This window comes from Sebastes fasciatus, chromosome 20 (genome assembly GCF_043250625.1).
Source record: "Sebastes fasciatus isolate fSebFas1 chromosome 20, fSebFas1.pri, whole genome shotgun sequence".
NCBI lineage: Eukaryota > Metazoa > Chordata > Actinopteri > Perciformes > Sebastidae > Sebastes > Sebastes fasciatus.
In genome coordinates, this window is record NC_133814.1 from 16,202,921 (window position 1) to 16,219,776 (window position 16,856).

Here is a 16,856-nt window from a genome sequence, read left to right on the forward strand (position 1 = left end):
TATTTTATCAGTTGTCCTACAAAGATCAGTTGCTTAAACCTGGAACCAAATTGGTACTTGGTTGACTAATATTCTCAGACATACATGGCGACCAGCAGGGGTCCTCATCGGGTCATTTTTGTTTTTGCACTGACAGTTTTTCTTCTGCTCAAGCATCTGTGATTCATTTTTCTGTTCTTTCCAAAGAAACCAAAATGTGTGAGGAAGTTCTCATGACACTGTCTCATGATCATGGATGACTAATATGGGATTTCAGTGACCAGGGCTCTGTTCTTCAAATGTGGTTTAGTTAATCCAGACTAACATCCTGTTATCGGGCTGAAATTGTCATATGAATACTCATACAGCTGATTTGGTTCTTTGAAAACAGCTTGAGGATTTTTATTTTGAAGTAAAAGCAAACTGTGATTGCAGTTACATCTGGTATAGGTGTGTTGAGAACCATCCCAGCATACACTGCCCGTTTTAATGTTAAATTAAATGCCATATATTTCAGCTCTATTAGTCTTTTAACAGTCAAAATCTTTTAGTTGAGTTTATGTCTTTTTCGCTCCCAGGATTTCAAACTACATTTGGATCGGCCCTCAGTAAAGTCGTACTTTTGCAAGTTTGGGCTTGCAGTTTGCAAGTCAGCATGCTTTTCTGGCTCTTCTGAACCACAATCCTCTGCCCAGCGGATATATGAGCAAGAGGGTCAAAGTTCAAGGTGCAATGTTAGGACGAAGTAGTATGTCCCAATTGTATGCATACTGCATTTTAACAGTAACAGTAAGGGCAGTTGCAGTACGTACTAAAAATAAAAAAGTATGCAATTGGGAACGTAGCCTGAATCACACTGATTTAGTACAGGAAAGAAATTAGCATACATGCAAGTCAGTTTTCTTTCAATTGGAAAGAGTGTCACAAAAGATATGAGTGTGCTTTTTTGAAGTCTGCAGTATTAATATGGACTGAGATTTAATGGCTCATGTAAAATACAAGGAGACTTTGCTTTTTACCAAGGCCAGCAACAAAATGCATTTCAGTAAAACTTCTAAAAACACAGAGGTACGGCTTTTAGAAGTTACACAGTAAAGCAGAAATAATATTTTTACGGAAAAAAATTCCCTCAGATACATAACTGTGTGTGAAACATTAAGTGTAAAGATCAAAAGTACATGTGCCATAAAGTGTAAACACTACTTATACAAAAAGTAGACGTGTAAAGTACAATGACTCAAACATGAACTGAGGTGTACAACTCAACAGGGGCGCTGCCAGGGTCAGTGGAGATCTGGGGCTTCAAACACACTGTTTACTGTCAGTAAACCGCTCTTGTCTCCGTTTAACATACACTGCAAATGATCACACAGTGTTGGTAATGAATCATGAAGGATAAGGGCTACTGAAGACCACAGATGAACTACATGTGTGTTTGTAAAAGGTGGAGATTTGCTGATACCAGTGATAACATTTAGCTTATTATCCCCTTTTTCTATCAGCAGAGAATGTAACTGCATGTTTATCTTGTTCTTACCTCACGACGAGTCTGGCCGATTCTTTGTACAGGAGATACTTTACACTGTCTTTAAAAGATGCCCTTTGTTTAACCCTCAGCTATATACGTAGCTGCTGCTGACTCCAACAGAAATGCCTCCATTTATTTTTAGATGGACATTTCCAGCACACGGCAAAGTGATATGTGTTTTTCAGAACTACAACACATGTTTCTACCACAGTGTAACAGCCGTTTGTCAATTAGGTCAGTTATTAGTAGGCAGTTAATATTGTTGCTACTGTATCAGCTTGAGTTGCACTTTGAATACAAATTCAACAGACAATATACAGCACTGTACATTGTGGCATAGTTACATGACTGGTACTGAATTATAGTGTCCAATTACTGGAGGGAGGCCTTTAGCTCCAAAAGTGCTGTGTGAGAAACACCATCTTGTTTGCAAGAAAAATGTAATATATATATATATATAATATGTGGCACAGAGAAGAAGTACTCATATCTTTTACTTTAGTGAAAAGTAGCAATATCAGAGTGTAAAGTATTGGCTTCAAAATAAACTATTAAAGTACCTAAAATGCGTACTCAAGTAGGCTACAGTACTTCACTTACCAAAAAGAAGTTTATTCAAGTGTGCTATTAGTATACTTATTTTAAACTTAAAATAAGAGAGTATACTTTCAGTTTACTTTTTATGTACTTATCAGAGATATAATTAACAAAAGTATACATAAGTATACTTGGCTCATATTGACAAGTATATGGAAAAGTCTAAGTATATTTGGCGTATACAGAAAAGTCTAAGTACATTTGGCGTATACTGACAAGTATACAGAAAAGTCTAGGTGTACTTGGCGTATACTGACAAGTATACAGAAAAGTCTAAGTATACTTAGCTCATACTGACAAGTATACAGAAAAGTCTAAGTATACTTAGCTCATACTGACAAGTATACAGAAAAGTCTAAGTGTACTTGGCTTATACTGACAAGTATACAGAAAAGTCTATGTATATTTGGCTTATAGACCTACTTGTACTTAATCTTTTGATCGAGATATACTTAAGAAAAGTATAATTCAGTATTCTCGCCTTATAGGCCTACAAAAAGGTATACTTAGATAGAGTAGCCTATTAAAGTGTGTGAGCTAAGTGTGGGATACTAACTAAGGCCTACTTTCCACCACTGAAAGTGGTCAGGGAGTGTATATCTTCGGTGACATTGACCATTACCTACTGCTACAAATTAAATTATATATATATACAGTATATATATGTGTGTGTATATATATGTGTGTACATATACTGTACACACATATATATACACATATATATATATTTATATATACACACACATATATATATGCACATATATACACACACATATATATATTTATATACATATATATATTTATATATATATATTTATATATATACTTCATATACTGTATATATATATATATATATATATATGTGTGTGTGTGTGTGTGTGTGTGTGTGTGTGTGTGTGTGTGTGTGTGTGTGTGAAATATGGCTATAGTTGCAATGATCTGCGGTTGTTTCTGTTTAATTTTTCCTATTTTCATATTTCTACAGTAAAACATCAATTAAAAAACAATGTTACTCTTTTGGAGCTTTTAACTTGGAAGGTCACGTCGGAAGTGCCGTGTTGACGCTGTCTGATTTGACACCAGGGCTTTAAATGGGAATACCCTCTGCTCTGCGCTGCTGTGGGAGTCTGCCGCGTCACAGGGATGCGGTCTCCGGAGCCGGGCATCTAGCCTCCCGTCCCGGTCATATATCCACCACAGGTAGGCCTGATATTTATGTTTTATTCTGCACAGTTTACCTGTTGTGTGTTTTTTCTCTGTGTATGATTTTAAGGTTTAATTTGCCTTTTTAATCTCTGACACACACACACACACACCCGGTCAGCCTAACGACTCCTGACAGAGCTGCCTCTAATGACTTTCAGTGGTCACCTCTCTCTATACAGGAATAGCTGCTCCAGGGTTAAAATTAGATAGCTTAGTGTGTAAATATGCTCTATTAATAATGGAGCTGCTGAGGGCAGAGAGACCATGCAGGCTCACTTGGGCACAATGCGTCTGTGCAGCCAAACCTGCAGGTTACTTATACAGGACATTTATTTACATTACTGAGCACCAAATCCAGCTGCTCTGTTGTTATTATATTGTCAATGAGCTGACATTGTCATAGAAAAATGCATGCATTTCATCATTTCCTGTCAGGCTCAAGCTTTTCCTGCAAACCCAGAGAAATATATTAGATACATAGGTGTAATTTATATTTTAAAAATAAATATATATTTTTAAATATAATGGGGGGGGGGTGGGTTACACATGTTTATGTATATAAACTGTATGTCGCCAATGTTTCCCTGACTTGTGTGCCTTAGGGTGTTGTCTGTGTTTTATTTATTTATTTTATTTTATTTTATCTATTTATTTATTAATTATTTTTTATTTTTTATTTTATATATTTATTTATTTATTTATTTATTTATTTTCCTTTAATTACTTATGTTCTTTGTATTTGCTTGTCTTGTCATTTTTGTTTGCCCTTAGTTCCTAGTATTGTCTGTTTTTGTCAATATATATCAGAAATGAGGCATGATACACACCCCACAGAAGTCTGTATATCTGACATGCACATGCTTCCTAATAAAAAATATTTGAAACGTAAATATAATGTAATATGTATAGTATAAGGCTCTGCTACAAGGGGTGTGTGGATTTAGATAGTTGGCATGTAAAGGCTGGCACATGACCTTAAATCATAATCTTAAACTTATCAGGGTAGTACTAGTAGTAGTAGTAGTGCATTGTATTTTATTACTCTGAATATATCTGTCAATATATACCATTTGTAGTTCAATCAGTAGATTACTGATGTGTAAATATAATTTAAATGTAGCTGGTTGAGTTAATTATAACTACACTACTGTATATACAGTTAGGCAGTGTAATCTATAACAGCAATTGTGGTTGAAAAATATAGGAATTTTATTTTGACTGTGTAACTGTGATATGAGCTGTAATGATTTTTATGCCGTTTTAACAGTTGTCACAGACTTTACATAAAATCTTCTTCAGCTTTCTTGTCCATTTGAACTAATAAGCTAGTTTCATAAAATCACTTTTAATTAAATACATTTAAACATGTGATATAAAGGTACAGTGTGTAACATTTCGGGGGATCTATTAGCAGAAATGGAATATAATATTCATAACTATGTTTTCATTAGTGTATAGCGTACTCAGTTGGTTGCAATCACACCACTAGATGCCACCAAATCCTACACACTGTCCCTTTAAAGGTAGCTTAACCACGTCAAATCATGTGAATTCCTCTGCAGACAGGGGATGATTTTTCAATTACTATTACTATTATGAATTAGGAAATAGTAAAAGTGGATAAATTAGCTTTAACTAAGGCTACCAGCTGGCCTTGACTAACCACAGTGCACTCTACTCACTGCATTTTGGTTTTTACATCTGTTTTCTAGTTCTTATAATATTTTTTATATAGTAACACATATGTCAAAAAGTCAAAGATTCTGGTCTTTGCTCCATTTTGACCAAATATGTAATTACTGTGTTTTAGCTTCGTAGGGCAGTATAGTCCTATAGCCTATATAGCCTCCTAGAGTAAAAAAAGATCCATATGTCCTCTGAAATGTTGTGTATGAAATGGCATGTAAATACATCAAAAGCAGTAATTGTAATTGTACACTGCTTGTGTAGCTTTACTTTTTCACGCCTCACCACTGCTGGTTTGTCATCACCACTCAAACGTTTTTTATTCCATTTATGGCAAAGGTATGCTGTGACATAACAGCTTCCTCTTCACTCAAGTTACCACATGCCTGCAACAGTGAAAGCCCTTATGCTGCAAATATATCTGCTATGTAAATATGGAATTGGGCCTGATCCGAAATCTGGTATGTATACATTTAGTTTTATTCCCTGCAATCCTAAAGGAATAAAGGAATGTCTGTGTGGAGAACTACGATGATGATAGGACGTGTATGTGTTGCATATCAAATGCTGCAGTGATTTTAAACAACGATATTTCCTGAAAATGAACACGGGTGACTTTGCGGTTGTTTTCTTTTCGCTAAGTGTGATGAACATCCTGTTTATGTGTTGTTTAATTCAAACTGTTCCCTTCCTTTCCTCTTGTAAACACATGTTTCCCCTACAGCTTATAGCCTAATTAAGAGTATTTATATATTTGGATGTGGTGTGGTTCGATGTGGCAGTTTAATTGAACCGTGTGATGTCATACTGTATGGCATCCTGCCATTTACATTTTTTGTTTAGAGTAGGGTGTAATAAAACAGTAAAATGCTCCTCAGAATCTGTTGAAGAAAAAAACTGAAAATTTTCATCCCCTCTCCCGTCTCCTTTTCCCAGAGAGGGACTACTCACCATTTCCTCCACACACCAAAGATGACAGCTCCATCAAACTTGGCGGCGCCACAGCAACAGCGCTTTTTGATGTTGTTCGACTTTGACGAGACCATCATCAATGAGAGCAGCGATGATGCTGTGGTGCGTGCTCTGCCGGGCCAACAGCTTCCCGACTGGCTGAGAAACAGCTACAGGGAGGGCCACTACAACGAGCACATGCAGAAGATCCTGGTTTATATGGCGGAGCAGGGCGTGTCTGAGGACTCCATCCAAGCAGCGGTGGAGAAGATCCCGCCCTCGCCCGGCCTCCTGAACCTCTTCCAGTATCTGCAGAGCCATCAGCAGGAATTTGAACTGGCGGTGGTCTCCGACGCCAACGTGTACTTCATCGAGACGTGGCTGGAGCACGCCGGGGTGCGACACCTTTTCCGCAAGATTTTCACAAACCCAGCCAGTTTTGACGCCACCGGCCATCTCGTGCTGCTCCCTTTCCACTCCCACTCGTGCTCCTGTTGTCCTGACAACATGTGCAAGCAGAAGATCCTTCGGGAGTATCTGGCGGGCCGACAAAAGGAGCATGGTGGTGCTCCCTTTCAGAGGGTGTTCTATATCGGAGACGGGGCCAATGATATCTGTCCTTCTCTGGCTCTGGGGCCGCGGGACACAGCCTTCCCCAGGAGGGACTTCCCCATGCACAGGCTGCTGCAGTCCCAGGCAGCCACGTTCAAGGCCAACATCGTTCCTTGGGTCAGCGGCGAGGACATAGTGGATTGCCTGAAGAAAATAATGGAGGAGAGATGAGATGCGTGTGTTTGTGTGTGTGAAAGGGAGAGTGAATGAGGGGGGCAAATATATAGCAAAGGTGCACCAAGCCCCAGTCCTGGTGAGCAGCAGGATATGCATGATTTTACCCCAGCAGCACTTGGTACGACCTGTAAAGACTTAGCCAAATAGTGGGAATCTATTTGAATTAAAGGAATAGTTTTTTGGAATTTGCTTTCTTGTGGAGTCAGGAGATACTCCTGAGAGAGTGCTATCGGTCTTCCCAACCAACTCTCTGCAAATAAATGTATTTTCCAAAATGTCAAACTATTCCTTTAATGCTAGCCTGGTATAAAAGCCTATAGAGTGCTCCAGGGATGACGTATTTTTAGCATCGCCCTGGTTCCCACCACAAAAAGCCAATGGGATTTTTGCATTGGATTTTGGATTATTGCAGAAAATAAGTTGTGTGGCAAACAAACGTTTATGATACTTACACGTTTTGTTCAGCAAGATAATCTCCACAAATGTACACCACTTTCATGATACTTTAAGTGTAAATGCAATCGCCAGAAGTAAAAAGCTAACGTAAACACAACGAGGCTGTAATGGCGGACGAGTCGACGTGACGACGTCTCATTTAGCCACTTGTTAGCAGCCGCCTTTTTTAAGACACATAGAAGCTTAAAAATTCACAAGTGGGGTATTTATTGATGTATTTTATGTTGTAGAACAAAACGTTAAAATCTCTTAAGCTTGTGTTAACCACAGACCTTATTTCAGGCATGTAACTAAAAACCCATTAAAAAAAAACCATTGACTTCCAGACGAGGGAACCGGAAGTGCTAAAATACTCATTTTCGAGTTTTAGGACTCATTCCTGCAGCACTCTATTGCCATCTTAATTAATAGGTTTTAAGTGTGTATGCAATATTAGATCTTGACTCCCATTAAAATGCAAATAAATTAGCTCACTGGTCAAGATAATCATGAAGATTAATGGAGATATACAGTATTGATGAAGCTCTAAGTTCTGTTTTTTGAGTCTGATCAAAATGCTGAAGATCTTAACCAAAGTTGTATCTAGTGTGCTCAGGGGATGAGCTAAACCCAATGCAGTCAGCTCATTTAACACACCACCTCCTTCAATATGAATGTAATATAGGTTACATTGAACTATCTCACTGTATCTGATGTTATTGAGCAATCCTAGCTGTAAATGTTTGTGTCACAGGTACTGTGTAGAGATTTTAGTGACCATGAGCAACAGCTTAAATCTAGTCCAATCCTGTCGGTCTCTTGTGTTAACGCGGCATTGAAGGACCTCGACGATGGACACACAGAGTAGGATCAGGTGTTGTAGCACTACCTGGGACAAAAGACCACACATGTCGTGTCGGGCAGGGACACGGACGGCGTAGAGCAGGGATAAGGTGACACAGTACCTGTGCTCTCTCCACCACTCATTACTGATACCTAATCTAGGGCTTGATTATACAACAGTAATCTACACCAGCATGAGATCCAAAGGGAACGCTGTAGCCATTCGCTTGCACTTTGGCCCCAACATTATACCCTGTGACTCTGAAACAATGAAAAGTACCAATTGAAGACTTTAAATTGTATTTGTGTAGTTATTATTAGCTAGCACTCACTGTACTTATACCCTATTAAAACTCCCAGTGAATATTAGTACTGCTAAAAGGCTATCTGTTTAGCTTGAGGAGGATTTACAGTCTTTATGTTTGAATGTATTCCCAGTAAACTGCAGTGTTGTGAGTGACTGAAGATGAGCCTCTTTAGTATATTTGCATACTGAACTCAACATGTAACCTCATTCTGCCTCACTAAATCCATGACAGGGACTGGAAAATATATTTAAAAACATCAATTAGGAGCACTTGTATACACTGAGATGGTTTACAGGGACATTCATATTTTGTTTAAATTCAGGAAATTGTGAAATATGTTTTTCCATCCTGTTTACAAAAAGCAGATTTTAATGGGGCATATGTATACTGTGCATTTGCTGATTTTTGCAGCCTGTTTAAGGTTTCCATGTTAGTATACACTCACGTTAACAATCACTGATATTGGTCCTGTCTTGAGTATGAATAATTGAGCGTATATTTGCATTTATTCATATCCTTGTACTGAACATCTTTTCAAGCCATTGCGATTAACAATGATAAAGTTTGGGTGCTGATGAAAAGCCGTAAAACAGATAAGTAATAAGCTTTGATGAAATACTTCTAGCCTTAAAAAAAACATTATGCTGTATAAGTGCTGGAAATTTCCTTTTCAGTGTTTTAGTTTCTCAGGGAGTAGAGAAGAAAGTGTTAACAACCAAACATGTTTTTTAAAAAATATGTTTTATTTGCTGCTCTAAGAGTATACTGTAGAAGTAATAATCAACACAGCTGGAGTGTGATCCTGAAATCCTTTGAGATCAAAACCTAATCCACTAATGCTTTGTGATCAGGAGACTAATGTTCTGTGAGCTTTACTCCTTCAGACGCTAGGATTATTTTAAAAATGTAACAGGGGGTATTTTAATTTACTTTAACTGTCTGTGTATTTGTAAAACTTCCATGGAGTTTTGTGCAATAATTAAATGCTGTTTACTTGATATGATGTTAAAGAGATAAACAGGAAGAAAAACTTGACATTTGACATTTTCAGGGATGTGAATCGACACTAGATCACCAAACTAAAGAGCTTTTTATAATTAAACTTTAAAATGGTATCATGGCTTCACAACAACCAAATAAAACTGTGTTGTTAGGAATCTGCTCGACTAATATGCTACTTTTTTTTTCGTGGTTTGCTGTATCTCGGGTGTGTGTGTGTTTTTAATCAAAAACCCAACATTGTGTGTAATGCATCAGTGTATCAGGAATATAAAGCCATTATCTGATTAATCTGTTTCTGTTGTGTGTTTCACAGATGTGACTATAAACTACGAGTTTCCTGTTAAGGATCAATTAGGCTCATCATAACTTAATCAGCTGCATTAAAGAACCATTTTGGCAACAAGAATCTCACCTCAAGGTCCATGTAGTGGCTGTTCTGGAGCTTTTGATCACACATGAGTTTGCTCAGTTTTTAAAAAAATGCAAAAAATTTAATTTTTGAGTATAAAATATTGAACATAAAAGAAATATAAAAAAATATCGTATTAAAAAAATGGAAAATTGAAATCTACATTTTGAATAAAAAATATTCTCAAATCATAACATGGCAAACTCAAGCCCAACAGGCATCAACAGCTGTCAGTGTGCTGACTTGACTATGACTTGCCCCAAACTGCATGTGATTATTATAAAGGGGGCATGTCTGTAAAGGGGAGACCGAATGCTGATTAAAACATTTTTAGAGGACCAAAATGTTACAGTTAACGTTCATGAACTGAAAAAACACTGAAAGGGTTAAAGTTCTAAGATGAAAACAGGGACAACACCCAGACCAGATAACGCCGTTCTAGCTATCTATCAATCACAAGGTAGCCGCGCCCTAAAGCACACCCTGCTTTATGGTGTTTACTGAGGTAATAAATCAAGTGAGAAGTTGAGTCATTATCTCATAGACTTCTGTACAATCAGATTTCTTTTTCACAACCAGAGGAGTCGCCCCCTGCTGGCTATTAGAGAGAATGCAAGTTTAAGACACTTCAGCATTGGCTTCACTTCTCAGACCCAGAGTTGCCCACTGGGATAAACTGATTAGATTTTGGTGATTAAAGTTCAAGGTCACTGCACACTCACGTCTGTCCCATTCTTGTGAACGCAATATCTCAGGAATGCCTTGTGCGGATTGTATTACATCTGGCACAAACGTCCACTTGGACTCAAGAATAACCTGATTAGATTTTGGTCGGCCAAAGGTCAAGGTCACTGTGTCCTCACGTCTGTACCATTCTTGTGATATCTCAGGAACGCCTTCTTTCTTCACATTTGGCACATGGCGTCTGAACTGATCAGTATTTGGTGGTCAAAGGTCACTGTGTCTTCATGAAACACATTTTTTGTCCATAACTCAAGAATTCATATGCTAATTATGACAATTTCACACAAATGTCTAATAGGATAAAATGATGAAGCGATGACATTTTGGACAGACGGATGTAAACTGCAACTTCGCAGAGGCATACAACCATAAGGCGGTAATTCTAGTTTTAAGCAAAGATGCCAAAAAATACCTGGTTGCTTCTCAATTGTTAATATTTGCTGCTTTTGACTGTTTTATATCATTTATTTGGGTTTTGGACTATCGTTTTTTTTTTTATAGCCTAAAAACTATTAATTGTTTTGAATCAAGCAAATGATGTGATATCATCAAAAGATCAAATACGGCTAGTTGACCTTAAAGGGCCTTCAAACCACCGCACACTAACTCGCCACCTTCAGTCATTTCAACGAGGGGAAGGCGGCAGAGGGGACGCGTTGTGGTAGGGTTGTGAAGTAGTTGCCGCACACATGAACGCGCACAGATTTTGCTCTGCAGAGTTCACCACGCTGAAATCCTGGCATTAATTGCCTGGTGTTCACCGAAGCAGCGGGCGTAGCAGCAGCAGCTGCTTTTAAATATGCTTTGCTTTATTGGGGAACACTATGAGGCTCTGCAGGTACGCAGTTGTCAGAGCAGTTTAAGCAGCTTGACTTGAGATTGTTTCGTCAGCAGCTGTTTAAAAGTTCAAAAATGAACTCAATATTAAAATTGCGTTGTGTAACCCAATAAAGTCTCAGTGGAGAGGACCATTTATAAACCAGTTTGGGCCAAGAATATTGGAAGGGAACAAATGGAGATTTACTAGTATGTATTTGTTGATGGTTTTAAGTGAATGTTTTTGGAGAGACAATGTCAAGCCGGTGTCAAAGAGATAAGAAGAGACCGGGAGAGTGATTTATGGAGAAGAGACAAGGAGAAGAAGCCTCAGATGACTCAAAACCGTCCTCTTAAAGTTGGTGACATGTTGATTTAGCAGCAGAGGCAGAAGCAGAGAAAAGGAGGACAGAAGAGACCCGGAGTGAGAGGAGTCATCCAAACCCCGTTCTCAACTTGCAGGACTTCAGACAGCCAAAGGACAAAGTGAAGACAGAAGGGCCGGATTAGAGGAGAGAGGATGAGAGTGCAGACAGAGAAGTGGAGGTGGCGGGGTCAGTGGAGAGAGAGAGTCAGCAGTATGGAAGGAGGAGAGGAAAGATGGACAGAAACACTGAGCTGTGAGGATTTGAGAAGACATTAGAGATGAGATGAATAAACATGTGTGCCACCGGCATGGTCAGGATAGTTACGACCTTCAGTGGATGAGGCATATGGCTACATTAAAGGGGAACTCCACAGAATTTACACTTCAAAGTCTGTTTACAGGCCTTGGGGAGTACTATTGCATATGTGGAAAATATGTTGCATAAAACCTTTTGTGTCTCCAGAGCAGAGGGTCTGAGAAGTGAAGCCAATGCTGAAGTGCCTTAAACTTGCATTCTTTCTAATAGCCAGCAGGGGGCGACTCCTCTGGTTGCAAAAAGAAGTCTGATTGTATAGAAGTCTATGAGAAAATGAGCCTACTTCTCACTTGATTTATTACCTCAGTAAACATTGTAAAGATGAGTTTATGTTCTCAATTGCTAGTTTCAAGTCTTCTTCAATACAGCATGATGTTCATTTAGTAAATTATGGTCCCATTTAGAGTCAAATAGACCATAAAGCAGGGTATGTTTTAGGGCGTGGCTACCTTGTGATTGACGGGTCACTACCACGGCATTGTCCGGTCTGGGATTTGTCCGTGTTTTCGTCTTACAACTTTCGGTTTCAGTTCATAAAAGTTAATTGAGACATTTTGGTTGCCTAAAAATGCCTCATTCAGCGTTCGGTTGTATTTAGCTCCAACCTCTTGGGTCACTTCTGGTTGCAAAAAAACCAAGATGGCGACAGCCAAAATGCCAAAATCGAGGCTTCAAAACTGGCAGTCCACAAACGAATGGGTGACGTCACGGTGTCTACGTCCACTTCTTATATACAGTCTATGCTCCAGAAAGAGCTGCACAAAATCTGATAAATTAATACCAAGATCCCCCTAAATTTTACACACTGGTCCTTTAAACCAGCGACTGCAGATGGAAATTTGCATTTTGGCTAAATCTGATACATTTACATCATATTAATGTTTTATAACATGTATCAAAACTAAGTTACAAAGTGCTGCAATTAAATAAGATAAAGCAATAAAAGTAAAATGTATTACTTTCAGCTCCTTGAGCTTCTAAAAGTCCTTGAAGTGAACTGTCCCCAACTTAAGAACCACTGGTTTACAGTATGTGCAGAACTTCTGTATTACACCTCTTGACCAGAAGATGGCACCAAGTCTCAAATATCTTTGTCAAAACTGCTTATGTCCTGTGCAATAACTGACTTCTATCAGTTCTTACAATATACCAAGTACATAGAGTTGTGTTGCGCTGGATTAATGAGAAACTCTTGTGACAACAACAGGCTTCCTTCGGCGTAAACAGTCGTGCTGATGTGAATTCATGAAACAACTATATGACAGCAGAGGCTGAAGGCTGTGGTGACGGAGATGACATGAGGTGTTTGTGCGTGCTCCATGATATCACCATGTGGGTTTGACGTGCTGCTGAAGTCAGCCAAGTAATTTGTTGATTCAGCTTGTAAAAATCTATTTTGTGCCTGCCATTTCAACCTTGTTTCTGCGTTTAACCCCTATTTTTATCTCTTCCCCCGATACCCCCCGTCTTCCTATCTAGTTCGACTTCTGTCAGATCAGATAAAGACATTCCACGTGTCATCTTTGCATCCAATCTCACATTGTTCTTACCCCACATCTCTCTGATTTATCCTGTCACTCGGGTCCCTCGGGTGATTCCATGTCATTGTTGTTGTCTACCTACATATTTTCTGTTGTCAGTCTGGGGCTTCTAATGATAACGTCACCGGCAAAAAGCTGACTGTACGAAACGCTTCTTCCTTATGCATTGCCTTCTTTTTCTAATATCGCTCTTTGGAAAGCTTCTCTGTTCGCTCTGGACTTTTGCAACTCTCAGCTCAATTGATCCTAACAGAATTGATCCTTCAATTTAGGTCATATGGATGCTGACGTTGTTAGGGAGAGAAGAGTACATGCTGTCTATTATGATTAAATAGACTAAAGATAACTCTCCGTACAACCCAATTTCCAATGACCTCCAGGGATAAGTGAATGGACAGAAAACCCAATTAACATCAGTCTGTGGACAACGATGACAAATCGTATTTGAGGATCTTGAAGTCGTCAATGACAGCCACGCCGCTTCCTGTTATACCTCCCTGTCAATATCCACATACCAGCTGACATAGCCCACCACCACCACCAATAACAGGAGACACTCAGCTGTTAAAATGCTTTAAATTGGCAATGCTGTCCGATGATTGCTTTTATTGATAACCCTCATTGATTTTTCTCCATTCAATTACTCCTTCCGAGGTGAAAGATAACTCCATTAAGGGACTTGAGCTTTGTAAGAGGTCGCTTTGAATTAGGACGTGGACTTCCTGCGCCAAAACGCTATCAGGCTGATTAGGCTCGATCCACTCCTCTGTGTTTGATTCCTCTGCTGATAGTTTAAGAACACAATGCCCGCCAAAAGTCAAGCTAATAGCTTCGTGCAGAGTCCCTCCCTGACAGAAACAGCCAGTTAGCAACAAATGGAGATGGAGAGGAGAGGGGAGTGTGGGATGCCCGAGTCGACGTATGTTGATGTCCTTGAACTGAACAGTGGAGATAAAAACTAAGATTCCTTCGCTTGTAGGTCATCAGCTACAGAAAAAGCAATGTTATAATCTATCTGCACGTCCTTGAGGAGCTTAAAAATCAGCCTTGAGGAGCTTAAATATCACAAAATCAGCCTGCCTGCATTGTGAGGAGCTTTCGTGTATTCGTGGGTTATCTGCTGAAGCTGTAGCGGTTGAGGAAAACTGAACAAAGGACATGCATTGTGTGATATAATAAAATAATTTTTGGGGACAATGATAACAAACAAATGTTTTAGGCAAAAGTACATCATCATGTTATTAAAGAAATTTAGTATCACACTTCAGCCCGTTCTCATTCCCAGGGTGTCAAATACCGACGCTTTGTCACGACTGTCGGCGTTCGATAACGACACACAAGGCACCCTTTAGTGACGGGATGAGACGCACCGGGCTTTCCATTAACTACAATGAAAACCCATCCCTGGCAACATTAAACGCACAGGGAAAGTGTTGTAGTGACGTAGTTTAAAGAGTGAAAGAGACACACAGGACGGGCAGGAGGGGAGGTGGATGGGTCCAACAAACACAAGGCTTTCATCCAGGAGACCGCTGTCCGTGTCCCGTGCTTTACATTTCACTTTGACTTTACAATCAGCTGTTTGTTTGTGTCCTGTGCTGACAACATCCAGTCACATTTGCACTGTAAAAACATAGTAATTTTAGGCCCGACCATGTTGTTTTTTCCTAAACCTAACTAAATGGTTTTGTTGCCTAAACCTAAACAAGTGTTTTTGTTTAATTCATAACATTGAGTACGTGTTTACTGCGACCGAAAAATGAAACGGACGGGTCTGACAAAGTGTCAGTATCTGACGAGTTGGGATGAGAATGTGTTGCAGACTTAAGCTGGGAATACACTGTACGATTTTAGAAATGTTGTTGTGTAATTCCTGTTTCTACTGTACGAGTAGATCGTTTGCGATGTAAAGCCAAATCTCACGATTTATTTGCTCACACGCTACTGTCCGATCGTCAGACACGACCTGAGTGCTCATACTGTGCGTAGCAGAGGTCTGTACGGGTCACAATGCTAACAAGGCAGAAACGGGCTGCCTTGATCATCCGTGCCATCCTGTCTGTCTGATAGATAGATAGATAGATAGATAGATAATATCTTTATTGATCCCGAGGGAAATTCAAGTTTCCAGTATCACAGTTCCATATTGCAAAACATGTTCGTAAAAAGGCAGTAAAAAAGTTAGTAGTGCAAAGTACAAAAAAATATACCAGATATAAAAATACAAGGAGATGAAGAAAACTGTTAAAACTGAATGCCGGTGTATATGAACTTGCCGTGGCTAGAAAGACATGTAGGCAGACACTATGGCTTGCTCATTTTGCAGAGAGAATTGGAGGTAAGCTAGCTATGGTTTACTATATCTATTGTACATTGTTATCTTGATAGCTATGCTCTGATTTCTGCAAGAAAAGCAGAAGAATTCCCAGCTATAGTAAAAAGTCACGGTCCCTCCTGAACAGTTCACACAGCCCACCACACATTTCTCAAAGTTGGGAAGACATTTACGAGGAGGTCACATGGTCTGACACCACCTCAGATTAAAAATATGATCTTTCAGAGTGTCCTTGTTGCTGACATGTGCAATGTCAATAATATGTGTCAAAAAAACACACTATAATTCCAACAATGCAACTAGATAGCATCTTTTTATCAGAGCTGCGGTGCCTGTTAACCGCCCTCATCTTTCAAACTTCACACCCCCAGTTTGTACACAGACTGTTCACATCATCAGGGTTATTTTCTAGCGCTTTAGAAAGCTCCAAACCAGAACTACAGATGACATTATACAGCTGTTTTGACAAGCTGAGTAGTGTTCTCCCTGATAAGTAAATTGACCTTTATGTGTAAAATTCATGGAGTGCCCCTTAAAAGCAGCTTGTTGAGGAATTGATAGCTGAAAGCATAAAAGCTCCTGATTTGTATCCAAAAGCCTGATGGAAGATGAAACAAGCTGTTGGTGTCTGCTCAGTCTCAAGCTCCGTCTAAAGACAACAGTGTGGTAAATATATGTGTTTTATGAAATCTCCCTTTTCAATAAAGCTCTAAATCTTTCTACCGTTAGTGCAGCCAGAACTAGAAGGAACAGGAGGAAACCAGAAACTTTGCGATTAACCTCTGTACAAAAAGGTGGAAGTTATCAACACGTGTTTTCACATGCTCTGCTGCACGGTGAGCGAACGTCAAAGTCATCACTTGTCACGAGATAAACTTCCACATGTACAGTACATGATGACAGATGAAGACAAAGATGAAGGAAGGAGGTCATAACCTTTGAAAATATGTGGCTACAGAATAATAGACTGTGTGCTGTGTAATGTTTTTAGGAGAACTGGTATT

At 39.2% G+C, this 16,856-nt stretch overlaps 1 protein-coding gene across 1 annotated transcript; it reads left to right on the forward strand.

The window, feature by feature from the left end:
* The first annotated feature begins 3,190 nt into the window (after window positions 1-3,190).
* LOC141758134 (putative phosphatase phospho1) lies at window positions 3,191-9,609 on the forward strand. The gene is made up of 2 exons (XM_074619255.1): window positions 3,191-3,304; window positions 5,933-9,609. Exon 2 carries the CDS (start codon window positions 5,969-5,971, stop codon window positions 6,728-6,730), a length of 762 nt encoding a protein of 253 aa, XP_074475356.1. The 5' UTR covers window positions 3,191-3,304; window positions 5,933-5,968; the 3' UTR covers window positions 6,731-9,609.
* The last annotated feature ends 7,247 nt before the right edge of the window (window positions 9,610-16,856 follow it).

What these genes read in the sequence shown, in the direction of transcription:
- LOC141758134 (XM_074619255.1), top strand. Translation starts at nt 5,969, where the DNA reads ATGACAGCTCCATCAAACTTGGCGGCGCCACAGCAACAGCGCTTTTTG.